The sequence below is a fragment of the Alosa pseudoharengus genome, unplaced genomic scaffold, assembly GCF_046254945.1.
Source record: "Alosa pseudoharengus isolate Yale_2024_CS ecotype anadromous, Long Island Sound unplaced genomic scaffold, YU_APseudo_1.1 YU_APseudo_1.1_scf_1, whole genome shotgun sequence".
NCBI lineage: Eukaryota > Metazoa > Chordata > Actinopteri > Clupeiformes > Clupeidae > Alosa > Alosa pseudoharengus.
In genome coordinates, this window is record NW_027468564.1 from 48,729,061 (window position 1) to 48,744,060 (window position 15,000).

The following is a 15,000-nucleotide window of genomic DNA, read 5'->3' on the forward strand; positions in this document are numbered from 1 at the left end:
CCACTTAGCTCTGCAATTAATTGCGCTGAAAGCAGGCAGGCACGCAGCTTTGCTGCTGGCGTTAACACTTGCGTGCATAGTGGGGTTTAAAACATGCCAAAGTTTGGCCTGTTTAACATCCAAAGACAGTCATTGTACTTTTCAAGAGTTAATAACATAGAGTTAATATAACATGAGGCCGTGTGAGACCAAAAATAAATAGGCGGTCAATAGTAAAACGACTCTTCGACTAAAAAAATTGCCGTAGACTAATTTTCATGGTCGATTAGGTCGACTAAGTCGACTAATCGCGGCAGCACTAATCCCAACCCTTTTCCTAACCTTAACCCTGACTCTAACCCCAACCCTTTTCCTAACCTTAACCCCAACCCCAACCCTTTTCCTAACCCTAACCCCAACCCTTTTCCTAACCCTAACCCTCTTCCTAACCCCAACCCTCTTCCTAACCCTAACCCTCTTCCTAACCCCAACCCTGACCCACCCCATCTCCTGCCCCTTATTGGCACCTACTCACACGGCATACAACACCTTCACCACACACTGAAACAACACTATACTGAATTCCAAACAACACACCCCACCTTCCAACACCACACACTCATCTCTGCATATAGACGCAATAAAAACCTCAAAGACCTCCTCATACGCACCACCTTCACCCGTCACTTACAACCCCCACCCCCTAAAGAAAACGTACACTTCACTCCTCACCTTTTTATCACCAATATTCATAGTCGCTGTTCTGCACCCACCAATCCATTAAACTTAGACACTCCCAATTTAGTATATGTTATCACCTGCACTCACTGTCACATGTTGTACATCGGGGAAACTGGACATACACTACCCATACGCCTCAAACAACATCTGCACAAAATACACAAAAATACACTCAACACTTATCTCGTCACACACCGAAAAAAAACCGAATGTCACTTAATAACAGAAGCAATGTCATAAACGTTTATTACTTGTTTATGACATGTTCATGAAAGTGTCATGTCACTCTTATGTCGATACTGTCAGGTAAAGTGTAACCAAGCAATCTAATGAGACCTGCAGCCTGCTATCGTTTGTGACTACACCTGGTCACCCCCAGAATGGTATCAGATTGTGATAGGTGTTTATTTGTGTTTTGCAAGTGTGTATGTGTGTGTGTGTGTGTGTGTGTGTGTGTGTGTGTGTGTGTGTCTGCGTGTGTGGGTGTGTGTGTGTCTGCGTGTGTGTATATGTGTGTGTGTGTGTGTGTGTCTGCGTGTGTGGGTGTGTGTGTGTGGGTGTGTGTGTGTGTGTGTGTGTGTGTGTGTGCTTACTCATGAGTGTGTGTGTGTGTGTGTGATCATCTCTCTTTCCAGTGCTCAGATGGCAGGTCTGCTGTGTGAAGAGGAGGGGCCAGAGGCTGACAACGTCAAGTACTGCGGTTACTGCAAACACCATTACAGCAAGATGGTGAGAGAACATGTATTACATACATGCACACACCTACACAATCAAGAGGTTCAAGAGATTCTTCTAATGTACGTGTGTGTGTGTGTGTGTGTGTATACAGTAAGTGTGTGTGTGTGTGTGTGTGTGTGTATGAGTGTGTGTATGTGTGTTGGTGTATTGTATATTTTGATGTATAGACACATGTACCTGACAGGCTATGCACAGTGTTTCTAACAAACACCAAGTAAAACAGTGAAATGTGTAAATTAGCAAAGACAGAAATGTGTAAATTAGCAAAGACAGAAATGTGTAAATTAGCAAAGACAGAAGTCACAGAGCTTCTTAACACCCTGTTAACTACAACTGCTAATCAGTGTCTATTAATGAACGATTCTTTCCTGCAAAATCCGTGCATGCATATCTGTAGGTCTAGCACCTACATACATCTTGCCTAACCTGCTACATCCTGTGTGCCTCCTTATCAGATCTAGTATTGTGTAGTAGGCAGCTAGCAGAATGAAAACAGTGCTCTCTGCACTGTCAGCACTCACAGCCCTGGTGTTTTGCAGGTAGTAATCACTGCACACATTGCATTGACTTATCCAAGGTGAACATTCCATCCATTCAAAGGGAGAGAGCAGCGCTCTCATGACGTCACATTTGAGTGAGAAAATAGAGATAAGTGAGTGACACATACATATAGACATAGACATATAGGTGTAGGCTAGATAAGACAAGTTGCTGTGTGCACAAGCACATACCTTAATTTCCCAACAATTAGCTGCCGCTTATACATTGATTTTGCAAAATCTCTTCAGCTATGAGGTTAATACACGGGGCAGTTCATATGGTATTAATATGGTTTGGTTTCTTTTAACTTGCATAAAACACTGTCCTGCGGCTTATACACAATGTGGCTAATACACTGGAAATTACTGTATAGCCTCTCACTGAACTTGAGTGGTGTTGCATTGCTTAGCAATGGGGAGACGCCAAGACTATTTTTGTGGGTGGAACGATCAAAAATCAAAATAAATAAAAAATAAACCATTGAAAACACAATGTTGTATCTTTAAACTAAATTGGTTGGTAATGGATCTGTTGTATAAAAGCAATAGGATACTCATGAGAGAATTACAGCCGTGGCGACATCCTTCACCAACACCACTCCCCAACGAGTCATGTTGCTTAAATATATATATATATATATATATATATATATGGTACAAATGACTGCTAGACCACTCATTCACTATTATATTGGTCACTTTTTAAATGATTGGCGTCTTGAGGGCCCTGCATGCTAAACTATAAATAAAGTCTGTTTATTTGTAATGAATAATTTTTGTGTTTAGCTGATAGCAGTGGCTGTTTGCATTACGGTAGTGGCGATAAGGCACCGGGCCCAGACCTCGACGCTGGCCAGTCGAGCGGCGATCAGACACCTAATCGAAAAGGAATGGCATTCCTGGCGATGATTAGTCGAGGGCAGAAGGGGGTGGAGGCCTCAGAACGGCACGTCTCACTGTAAAAGATGGAGATTTATGTCCGCAAACGCTGTTTACGCGGGGTCGCGCGCCGGAGCCTTTTGTCATGTTCCGCCCATCTGAGCGCCTTCAAAGGGCCCACTGTGGCATGTAAAAGTGCGGGCGGGTGATATATGGAGTCTGTCGGGGTCCGGGCCAACTAATGAGGGGGGTTCCCCACCGTCTCTCTCTCTCTCTCTCTCTTTTACACACACACACACACTCCCACTCTCTTTTGCTCTCTCTCTCTCTCTCTCTCTCTCTCACACACACACTCACTCTTTTGCTCTCTCTCTCTCTCTCACACACACACACACACACACACACACACACACACACACACACACACACTCCCACTCTCTTTTGCTTTCTCTATCTCACACACACACACTCTCCCTCCATCTGTCATACACACACACACACACACTCATTCTGTCTCTCTCTCCCTTCCTGTGTCAGCAAAAGAAGCTGCGCTCTTCGGGGGAGACGGTGAGCAGCTCTTTCAACCACTCCAGAGGACGGTCCAGCTCACCTTCCCAGGACAAACACAGCTCGCACCACCACAGGCCCCGCAAGGTGTGTGTGTGTGTCTGTGTTTTGTGTGTGCGTGTGTGTGTCTGTGTGTTTGGAGGGGCCGGGGGGGTGGGGGGGTGGGTTCTAAAGTTCCAGAGTGCTGTAACTGTATTATTGTTATCAGATCAGGGCACTTTCCATGTCACACTCCAAACTGATCTGCAACCAGCAGTGGTGTTGAGAATACCTAGAACCGAGAAATCACACCCAGCTATCCTAACCGAGAAATCACACCCAGCTATCCTAACCGAGAAATCACATCCAGCTATCCAAAGTGAGAAATCACACCCAGCTATCCTAACCGAGAAATCACATCCAGCTATCCTAACCGAGAAATCACATCCAGCTATCCAAAGTGAGAAATCACACCCAGCTATCCAAAGTGAGAAATCACACTCCCTAATCCTAAACAGGAAATCACACCTTGTAATCCTAAACGAGAAATCACACTCTGTAATCCTAAACGAGAAATCACACTCTGTAATCCTAAACGAGAAATCACACTCTGTAATCCTAAACGAGAAATCACAGAAACGCCCTGTAATCCAAGTAAGTGTGGGCCTTACCTGTCCTCTCTTCCTTCCTCTTCTCACCTTTCATCCAATGACAGAAGACCTTTAGGTCGCAATCACACTCACACTCACACTCACACTAACACACATCTAATGACTGACGTGCACTCTGGCTTTGGTAGCAATTTATGACACAACTGTTGTGAATTACCCACAGTCAATTGCAGTTTAGTATTTATACATGACGAGATTTTATGTGATTATTTAAGGGGAATTTGCAATATATATCAAGCACTCTTACATTGGCTTTGTCATTGATGTTGACTTGTTGATTTGGTTAGCATTGCATTGCACAATTGCAAAGCAATTGAAAACATTGCAAACTCTTCAGTCATTATCATTGTCATTACATCAAGTCATATCAAGTTGGACCAATTCTCTTGTGTACATGCAATGTTTTTATGTCATTATTGTATGAAGAGATCCTGTGAAGTTGCTCTTCTTACACTGCGTGTGTGTGTGTGTGTGTATGTGCGTGTGTGTGTCGTGTGTCTCTCGCGTTGGGTTCTCCAGAGTCACAAAGACAAATCGAAGCAGAAGGAGCGACACAGGAAGTCGTCTGACTCGGGCGGCATGCCCAGCTTGGGGCCCTCCCTCTCCACTAGCCTGGACAAGGTCAGCGCTGACCACACCCCTTTTCACCTTTCCTCTCGCTCACCACTGTACATCCCACTCTTTGATGATGTGAAGTGTGAAGGGTGGGAAAGAGAGAGAGAGAGAGAGAGAGAGAGGGTGGGAAAGAGAGAGAGAGAAAGAGAGAGAGAGAGAGCAAGAGAGAGGGGGTGGGAAAAAGAGAGAGAGAGAGAGAGATGGAAAAGGAGTAAAAGTGATGTAAAGGCCTAAAAAGCAGATCTCATTTAACTCAGGCCTTGGTCAGTTCCTCTCCACCACCGGCCTTCACACTCTTCGGCTACAGTAGTAGTTTGGTCTCAGAGTGGTCATCACTGACTGTTGTGGAGGCTGCATTGAAATGGTCATAACTACACTGTGGGTCCTAATTTAGATGAGGAGTGAGTTAGTCATCACAGCACTGTGGGTCCTAATTTAGATGAGGAGTGAGTTGGTCATCACAGCACTGTGGGTCCTAATTTAGCTGAGTGAGTTGGTCATCTCATGATCACATTTGATTTGACTCAGGCCTTGGTCAGTTGGTGTTGATCAGACTAGTCTTTAAAGGCATCCTTGGTCAGTTAGTGTTGGTCAGACTAGTCTTTAAAGGCATCCTTGGTCAGTTGGTGTTGGTCAGACTAGTCTTTTAAAGGCATCCGCTGAATCAGCGTAATGTAACCTGATGTGTCTGGCGGCGTGTTTGATCTGTAAACATGAAGTGCATGCTGATGACCAGTGGGGCGGGGGTGGTGTGATAATGAACGTCTACATGGTCATGAATGTTTCTGCCTGACTGACGTGTGCCCTGATGCCTGTTCTCTGCCTCGCTGTGCAACACACACACACACACACACACACACACACACACACACACACACACACACACACACACACACACACAGTTGTCTTCCAGCCACCACAGCGGCGGCGGCAGCAAGGAGGGCGACAGCAAGCCCAAGAAGCTGAGCTCCCACAGTGCCAGTGGCCTGCCCCATCGCTGCAGCAAGAAGAGCACCAGCGGCCCCGGCAAGAGCTGCTCCTCTTCCTCTTGCTCCTCCAGCCCCTTCAACGCAGGTAATCAGCACTCCCATTGGGAACAAGTAGGAAAAGTGTGTAGTATGTATGTATATACTGTATATATATATATATGTGTGTGTGTGTGTGTGTTGTGTGTAATATAGTATGCAGTATATTTATTACACAGCCCTTCATAATGCTGAAGAATGCTCCATTCACTTGAATGGGCCTTCCCAACGTTCGGTGGTCTGATATTTCTCGATAACAGACCGTTGCTAAGTATGACAAACCGCTGTCAAGGAAAATGTGTTTTGTGCTTCTAATTTACGTCCTTCGTATCACTCCGCAACTACTGGAACTTCATTCAAAAGTGAAAGCAGACGGTTGATCAGCTGTGTTCTAAAGAATGTTTGATTCAAGTTCGGCGTGTGTTGTTGCAAATTATTTGTTTCTCAGCAAAAGCCTTGATGAAACGGTAACAAATAGTTTATGTAGGCTAAAGATATTGTGGGGAGTTTATTGTTTCGTTTTGGCAAGTTGCCGTGTAATAGATGGGATAATGTATAGAACGCAGGTCATTATCGGGAAATAGGTCCCTTCAGGTTGGAACAAGACCCCTCCGCTGCGTGTCGGGGTCCGGTCTGCCCTGTCGGGACCTATTTCCCGATAATGACCGCAGTTCTGTACATTATCCCTTACATATATATTGTGTAAATATATTGTGAAATGCTTGCAGATCATACATGTTATTACATGTGTATTTGGATGCTTGTAGATGTGGGTTGAGGCAGAGTGGTCCTGTGGCAAAGTGGAAGAGGTAATCTGTGGTAGATAGTGTGTGTGAAGGTGTTAAGACACTACAAGCAAAGTAGTATAGCATAGCATATTTCAGACATCATCTAAGATACATGCCAGCAGGCCTGTCATGTGCAGGGTGCTCTGTTACTGCCACCTCAGGGTGATGTGTTGATTTGTACATCAGTAGAGAGGTCTACTTCCCCTTTGATGGGTTTTACGCCGGCTTGGTTTGGAGCCAAATGAGATGACTGAGAGACTTTTATTGTTTCCCCTATGAGTTCTTCTCTTCCTTAAATTTTAGATTTTCAAAACATTCTTTCTCTCTCTCTTTAATTAGTGCTTTCAGTTTCAAGACAAAACTAGATGTACCGCAGAGCGGTACAAAATATGACCACCGCCCAGTCCAGCACATTTTTTTCCACAAAAATAAATCACGCTGAAAGGCCTATATGATTCTAACTGTCTCACTAAATTGCATTATCCACACTCAATTCTCACTGATATCTGCTAGACAACAAGTACCAAAACATGAAAATGTAAAATTCATTTTATACAACCCCGCCTCCATCTTGCCTGTTCATAATTCTGAGAAATTCTTTAATTGTGTGCATGTGTGCATGTACATGTTTATGTTATGTGTGTGTGTGTGTGTGTGTGTGTGTGTGTGTGTGTGTGTGTGTGTGTGTGTGTGTGTGCGTGCGTGCTTGTGTGTGTACCTGCGTATGTGCTTGTGCATGCAAGCGTACATATGTCTACTGTGTGAGTATGTGTCATACGTATGATTACTGTGAATGTATGTGTGTGTGTGTGTATCTGTTTGTGCACATGTGTGTACATGAAATGAGTTAACATGACCCTTGGAGGCAAACATACAGAACAAAATGGTCATCCTAGTCCCTACAGTTCTCAAGATATTCACAGAAAACTGTGTCTGCCCTACCCTCCTTTCGGGGGGTCCAGTCCAGCGTGGTGGCTACAGATCAAAACGAAAAATGACGGTTCCATGCTATCCATGTGGGGTTACATGCCCACCAAGTTTTGTGTACCCCGGTCTTTCAGTGTCCCGGGAATCCTTGTTGGTGTACGTCACTAAATGTACACATAAATTATTTTATTGTAAGGCCCCCCATGAACGAAAGTACACAAAAAGCATGCATACGGAGGGTGTCATAATGATCCTACACTTTTAATTTCGTGCAGTTTTGACCTTGTCAGCCAGAGATATTGTGATGAAAACACCTAATTTTTTGCTTTTTAATTTTTAACTAGGTGGCGCTATACATGAAATAAGTGGTAATGGGATGGGTTGACATGCCCCCTTAAGACCAACATACATAAAAAAGGTGGACCTCCTAGGCCCTACGGTTCTCGAGATATTCACAGAAAACTGTCTCCGGCCACCTACAGGCCAGTTGGTGTATAGTAACATAAATTAATTTATTGTGTGGCCCCCCATGAACGGAATTCCACAAAACTTGGCGTGCATACAGAGGATGTCATAATGATCCTACACTTCCAATTTCGTGCAGTTTTGACTATGTTAGGTCACAGATACCTGCGATTACAACACCTCATCTTTACTTTTTTGTGTTTAACTAGGTGGCGCTATACATGAAATGAGTGGTTATGGAATGGGTTGACATGGCCCCTTGAGATCAACATACAAAAAAAAATGGTCCTCCTAAACCCTACGGTTCTCGAGATATTCACAGAAAAATGTGTCTGCCCTACCCTCCTTTCGGGGGGTCCAGTCCAGCGGGGGGGCCACAGATCAAAACGAAAAACGATGGTTCCATGCTATCCATGTAGGGTTACATGCCCACCAAGTTTCGTGTACCCCGGTCTTTCAGTGTCCCGGGAATCATTGACGGAAATTTGGGCATGCGAAAAAAAAAAAAAAAAATCTGACTAAACAGCTGCGCGGCGGTCATAATAACAAGATCTTTCTACCTATCTATCTATCTATCTATCTATCTATCTATCTATCTATCTACAGTACCTGTGAATATCTATTAATCTACATTATCTGTCTATCCTATTCTTCTATAGCCTAGAAATCTAGACGCGCCCCTAGCGGCAGCAAATTACATTTGCTGCCAGGACTAGTCTAGCAACTCTCCGTTGGCTTGTGAGCTCCAGAAATCGAAACTCAATCAGGCCAATGAAATTGTGTATAGAGTCAGGCTAATTCTTCTGTCTTCATACTTCTTCTTCTTCATCTATCTGTCTGTCTGTCTGTCTATCTATCTATCTATCTATCTATCTATCTATCTATCTATCTATCTTTTGTAAGGAGGTAAAAACAGTGCCATCTCTGCTCTGTTTCCTCAGGGGGCACGTCATCGTTGTCGTCCACTCAGGACTTCCTGCAGCTGTCCTCCTCATCCTGCCGTCTGGAGCGGGAGCGGGAGCCCGAGGAGCCGGCGGCCGAGCCGCGGGAAGAGCGCAAGCGCCGGAGCCTCCCGCGGGAGGAGGAGGAGGAGGAAGAGGAGGAGAAAGAGGAAGAGGAGGAAGAAGAACAGGATGGGGCAAGGGAGAGGGAGAGCAAGTACCTCAAGCCCCCAGCGTTGCAGCCGCCGGCCCTCACGCCCGTCAATGGGCCGTCCGAGGCCGAGGCCAACACCTTCGAGAACAAGGTCACCATCTCCACCTACGGCTCCATCATGCGCATCACTTCCTCCTCTGGACTGGGCAGCGGCAGCAAGGTAGGCAGACCACCCCCCACCCCCCCCCCCCCCACCCCCCACCCCAAACACAAACACACACACACACATGGACACGGACACACATACACACACACACACGGACACACACATACACACACACACACACACTGTTCTAGTGTTGCTGTTCTAGAACTCCCCACTGGGACTTTCAGGGTTCTAAGACGCTTTGGTTCCTCGATGTCAGTATAGGTTTCAGTTTAGAATTCACAACTCTCCCGTACAAATGTTGAATTGAGGAACTTTCAGAGCCGTATAATGGAAAACCAGTCGTATTCAAAATTTGTTTGGGGGTAGGTTGAGTGCACCAAGTTATAGTACATTCATTACATTACAGTAATAGCATTACAAATTGCAGATAAAGTCTGCATAGGCTGTGGTATAGGCTGGGTGGTATAGCATATAGGTGGTATAAGCATTTCTTTTGAGTGTTTTTGAGAGTATGAAAGTATATTTGGGCTGTGAGACTTTTGACTCTATACTATAAGTGAAGGGTTTTTAACTGAAAGTGGAACAATGACTCATGAGCGTAGTGACATTTTTAGCTTAGTTGAGGGGGTGTTTAAACTGAGGCTGACGCCCTTTCATCAGAGGAATACATCAGACACTGATTCACATGAGTGGAGTTTGAGAACAGATTGCAGTTCACTGTAATTGTATCTAAGACTGTCACACACTAACACTGTTGTTGTGTCTGCTGTGCTGACTATGGCCACACACTAAGACTAAACTTGACTTTTACCAAACCAGTTACAGTAAGTCCCTGGAGGTAGACTATCCAAGTCCAGTTTTACCCTGGACCTCCCCTCAGAGCGTATATACGCATCTCCGCCAAGGCCCAACGGCCCCCTTTAATGCTCATTATGTCTCTCATAACGTTAGCAAAAGCAAAACTTAATTCACACAGTCACCCTCCAGAATGTAGTGGGTCCTTCCTTGGTGCCTTTCCACCAAGTACCCTTTCAAGTTTCATGAAAATCAGGTCAGGAGTTTAACCTCCATGGCAGAGGTCAAAATGACTAGGAAGATGAATGAAATAAGGGTCCCATTAAATGTGTGAAATTGATATGATTTCAATTAGGACTTACGTTTGATTATAATTATTATATAGTATAAATTATATCATTTCAATTCAAGTTGTAGTTTAAAGGCGTAGTTAGGTGATCTCTGTGACTTGCACAGGTGCGTAAGCTGAGCTCCAAGACCAGCAGCGGCCACCCACTGCAGTCCACGCCGCCCGTTCTGGAGGAGTCCGTCCCGCCCGAGCGTCCGTCCTCCTCGCCGTCGATGCCCCGCAGCGAGCGCCGTCACCGCGGCAACAAGAAGAGCCGCCACGGGCCGGGCCGGCCGCGCGGCAGCAAGAACCGCGAGCGTGAGAAACGCGGCGAGGACGAGACGCAGACGCACCAACCTCCGCATCAACCTCCGCAGCAGCAGCAGCAGCAGCAGCACCGTCACCACCACCACCACCACCACCATCAGCCTGGGCTCCACAGCCAGACACAGCACCAGGCCCAGACTCAGCATCAGGGCCAGGGCCAGCATCAGGTCCATCAGGCCCAGCATCAGGCCCACCAGGCCCAGCATCAGGTCCATCAGGCCCAGCATCAGGTCCACCAGGCCCAGCATCAGGTCCATCAGGCCCAGACACCGGCGCTGCAGGGGGGAGCCCTGGCCTTCTCCTCCGCCCCCTACCCCAGCCTGCCCCCAGCAGCTTTCCACGCCACCGCCACCACCAACTCTCTGCTCAGCTCCGGTGAGTGTCAGTGTGTGTGTGTGTGTGTGTGTGTGTGTGTGTGTGTGCATGAATAAGAGCTGCGTACGTGTTGCAGACATCTATAGACCAGAGGTGCGTTCAAATTTGGCAAACAGTTGCGAACGGTCGTGGTGAACATGTTTTCTTTGAATAGTTAAATTTGAACGATTTGGATACAAGGATACAAGGATACAAGGAAGTTTATTGTCACATGCATATAGTTACTGGAAGTAAGAAATGCAGTGAAATTATATCTGGTGTCAGCCTATTTGTGCATTTATGGGGGGGGGGGGGGGGTAAAAAGTGCAGTAGAAGAGGGGTTTAGTAGATTAAGTGGCAAGGGCTGCATAAGAAAGGTGGGGGAGGATTGGGATGACAATGGAGATGGGATAGTGTGCTGTGTATGTGGGGAGAGGGCAGTATGCAATATGTGTGTTGGAGAAGCTTCCTCATGAGACAATGTTCTGTGTATTTGGGGGGGGGGGGCAGTGTGCTGTAAGTATGTTGGGGATGTGTGTTGGAGAAGCTTCCTGATGAAATAATGTGCTGTGTATGTAGGGGAGGGGGGGGGGGCAGTGTACTGCAAGTATGGTGAAGGGACTTACTATTGCAAGCAGAGTACTGTATGTATGATGTATGTGAGTGATGACAGTGAAGATGTGTGTGTGGGCGGGAGGGGAGTGGAGCAGTGACTGTGTGTGTGTGTGTGTAGTGTGTGTGTGGGTAGGTGGGGGCAGTGTGCTGTAAGTATGTAGAGGATGTGTGTTGGAGAAGATCCTGAAGACAATGTGCTGTGTATATAGGGAGGGGGGGGGGCAGTGTGCAGCAAGTATGTAGAGGAGGCTTACTGTAGCTAGCAGTGTGCTGTATGTATGTGAGGTGATGATGTAAGTGTGTGTGTTTTTTGTGTGTGTGTTGGGGGTGGGGGGGGGGGGCAGAAAGGCTAGGCATGGGTAGATAGATGGAGGAGAAATCAAAAATAATAAATAAAAAGTTCTATGGAGATGTGCAAAAGTTGGAGAAAGTCAGATATGTGTGTGTGTCACGTGTGTGTGTGTGTGTGTGTGTGTGTGTGTGTGTGTGTGTTCTGACGTGTGATGAAATAAGAAAATAAATAAAAGGTCTGTAGCATAGGGAGAGGTATGTAAAAGTGCTAAAAGTCTTGTAGGTGTGTGTGTGTGTGTGTGGGGGGGGGGGGGGGTCATGAGTGCTGAGGAGTGAATGAGTGCAAAGTCAGTATAGTGTGAGTTCAGAGTTGGGAAATGTTTGAGAGTGCTGAGGAGTGAATGTGTGCAAAGTCAGTATAGTGTGAGTTCAGAGTTCGGATGGCCTGGGGATAAAAACTTCTCCTGAGTCTCTCAGTTCTGGCTTTGTGACTACATAGGCGTCTTCTTGATTTCAGCGGTAGGAATAATCCATTGTTAGGATGAGAAGAGTCCTTCAGAATCTTTTGGGCTCTTAGAAGTACTCTTCTGGAATAGATATCTTGTAGAGCAGGGAGTTGAGTTCTTATAGTACGTTCAGCTGAGCGCACTACTCTCTGCAGAGTACTACAATCTCTAACTGTGGAGTTCCCATACCAGGTGATGATGCTACCAGTTAGAACACTCTCAACCGCTGAAGTGTAGAAGGCCTTCATGATGGATGTAGAAACTTTGAATTTCCTTAGCTGACGAAGGAAGTAGAGTCGTTGTCTGGACTTCTTCAGAACATTTTGAGTGTTAACAGTCCATGTTAAGTCTTCAGTAATGTGGACACCAAGGTATTTAAAACTTGTGACTCTCTCTACAGGTTGCCCGCTGATCATTAGTGGGGTGTAACTGTAGTTCTGCTGCTTCCTTCTGTAATCCACTACCATTTCCTTGGTTTTATTGATATTCAGTGTCAAGCTGTTAGATTGACACCACTGTGCCACCTCATCAACCTGATCCAAGTAGAGCTGTTCATTGTTGTTACTAATCAGGCCCAAGATCACTGTGTCATCTGCAAACTTGATGATGGAGGTATGACTACTGTTGGCTTTGCAGTCATGTGTGTAGATGTTGTACAGCAGTGGACTCAAAACACAGCCTTGGGGAGCACCAGTGCTGATGGTTAATGAGTCAGATGTCAGACCCCCCACTCTAACCACTTGTGAACGGTTGGTGAGGAAGTCAAATATCCAGTGACACAGGGTGGTGTTCAGTCCTAAGGCCTTCATCTTTGTGACCAAGGTGAGAGGTACTATCGTGTTGAATGCTGAACTAAAGTCAATGAACAGCATCCTCACATAATTCCCATTCCCCTCCTCCAGGTGAGTTAAGGTGGTGTGCATGAGGTTTGAGATGGCATCCTCTGTAGACCTGTTGGCTCTGTAAGCAAATTGGAGGGGGTCGAAGGAGGCAGGGAGGGATGAGCAGATAATGTTTTTCACAAGCTTCTCAAAACACTTCATCACATTTGGTGTTAACATTCCATTGTAACGGTAATTGCATTGTTACCTTCATCAAGCTCACATCCAGTTCCACTGTATGTTCGTGGAGAACTACCTCCTCAGACTGTTCGGGATTGTTCTTCGCAAGCGTTCGCTGAAAACTCAAGGCTAACAGAAAACTGTTTGGAAACGTTTGCATATTGTTCACATATAACGTTTGCCTATGTATACGAATTTGAATGCATCTCTGCTGTTTGGTGTTGAGTATGTTGGTGTGCATGGCGTAGAAAGATCTTATATGGCAGTACACTGTGTATACAATGTATAACACAGGTTAGATATGCTGAGCAATCTTGCATGGCTTATATATGAATGTATTATGTGTGTGTGTGTGTGTGTGTGTTTGTGTGTGGGGGTAGGGTATAAGTGTGTATGCACAGCTATGTATTATTTGTGTGTGTGGGTGTAAGTGTGTCTGTACATCTATGTATTATTTGTGTGTGTGGTTGTAAGTGTGTGTGCAGCTATGTATTATTTGTGTGTGTGGGTGTGTGTGTGTATGTGTTTCCAAAGTGTGGATATTACGTGAAAAGACTGGGTGTGTACTAGTCATGCGAGTGGAGCAGGTTTCCTTCCTTACAGTTGAACTGTGGCATTCAGTATCTTAACTAAGATATAGTCAAATATAGTATATAGTATAAGTATATATACTCTTTTGATCCTGTGAGGGAAATTTGGTCTTTGGAAGCACACTCAGCACACAGTGAACACACGGTGAGGTGAAGCACACACTAATCCCGACGCAGTGCCAATGAGCTGCCTGCTACAGCGGCACTCGGGGAGCAGTGAGGGGTTAGGTGCCTTGCTCAAGGGCACTTCAGCCGTGCCTACTGGTCGGGGTTCGAACCGGCAACCGTCCGGTTACAACTCCGAAGCGCCAACCAGTAGGCCATGGCTGCCCCTCAACTGTGCATTAGTATCTTAACTTTGTCCATGCCTTAAGAAATGTTCAGCATATTGCATCCACTCCTACAAACCCCCAACCTCCCAAATACTTCAAGGCAAGCAGCTATCATGACACCAAGAACTAGGCTATATTTTGTACTGTATCTGTTGGCCTGCAATGATAGCCACCACAGGGCTGTATGGCATACTAAGTGTTGGTGGTACAGTGGTTAACATAGCAGACTTGCAAGTAGCTGGCCTGGGATTGGCCTATGTCTTTACTATACATAAAAGTTGCATTGGACAAAGTTGTGGACTCTTACTGGACCTTTACTGTAGATTGACTGTAGGTTTAGGGCAGCCGTGGCCTAACTGGTTAGGGCTTCGGGCTTGGATCAGAAGGGTTGCCAGTTTGATCCCCGACCAGTAGGAAAAATGTGGGCGGGAGAAGTGGTTGAGCACTGCTCTCCCATGCCCACATCCACGGCTGAAGTGCCCTTGAGCAAGGCAACTAATCCCTCACTGCTCCCCGAGAGCTGCTGTAGCAAGGCAGCTCACTGCCCCTGGTTAGTGTGTGCTTCACCTCACTGTGTGTGATCACTGTGTGCTCTGACCATACTGGCAAACACTGACTGAGAGA

The 15,000-nt window shown here is 45.9% G+C and overlaps 1 protein-coding gene across 2 annotated transcripts in view; it reads left to right on the plus strand.

Annotated features, from left to right (window-relative positions):
• The window catches only part of LOC143131260 (protein AF-17-like), a 38,275-nt gene that overhangs the window by 7,015 nt on the left and 16,260 nt on the right, over positions 1–15,000 (plus strand). The window contains exons 6-11 of one of the 2 annotated variants that reach the window (XM_076290765.1): positions 1,356–1,449; positions 3,414–3,530; positions 4,613–4,714; positions 5,611–5,782; positions 8,855–9,228; positions 10,429–11,002. In XM_076290765.1, the coding sequence (XP_076146880.1) occupies positions 1,356–1,449; positions 3,414–3,530; positions 4,613–4,714; positions 5,611–5,782; positions 8,855–9,228; positions 10,429–11,002 (1,433 nt within the window). The remainder of the gene's footprint in view (positions 1–1,355; positions 1,450–3,413; positions 3,531–4,612; positions 4,715–5,610; positions 5,783–8,854; positions 9,229–10,428; positions 11,003–15,000) is intronic. The other variant, XM_076290774.1, reaches the window with a different exon arrangement.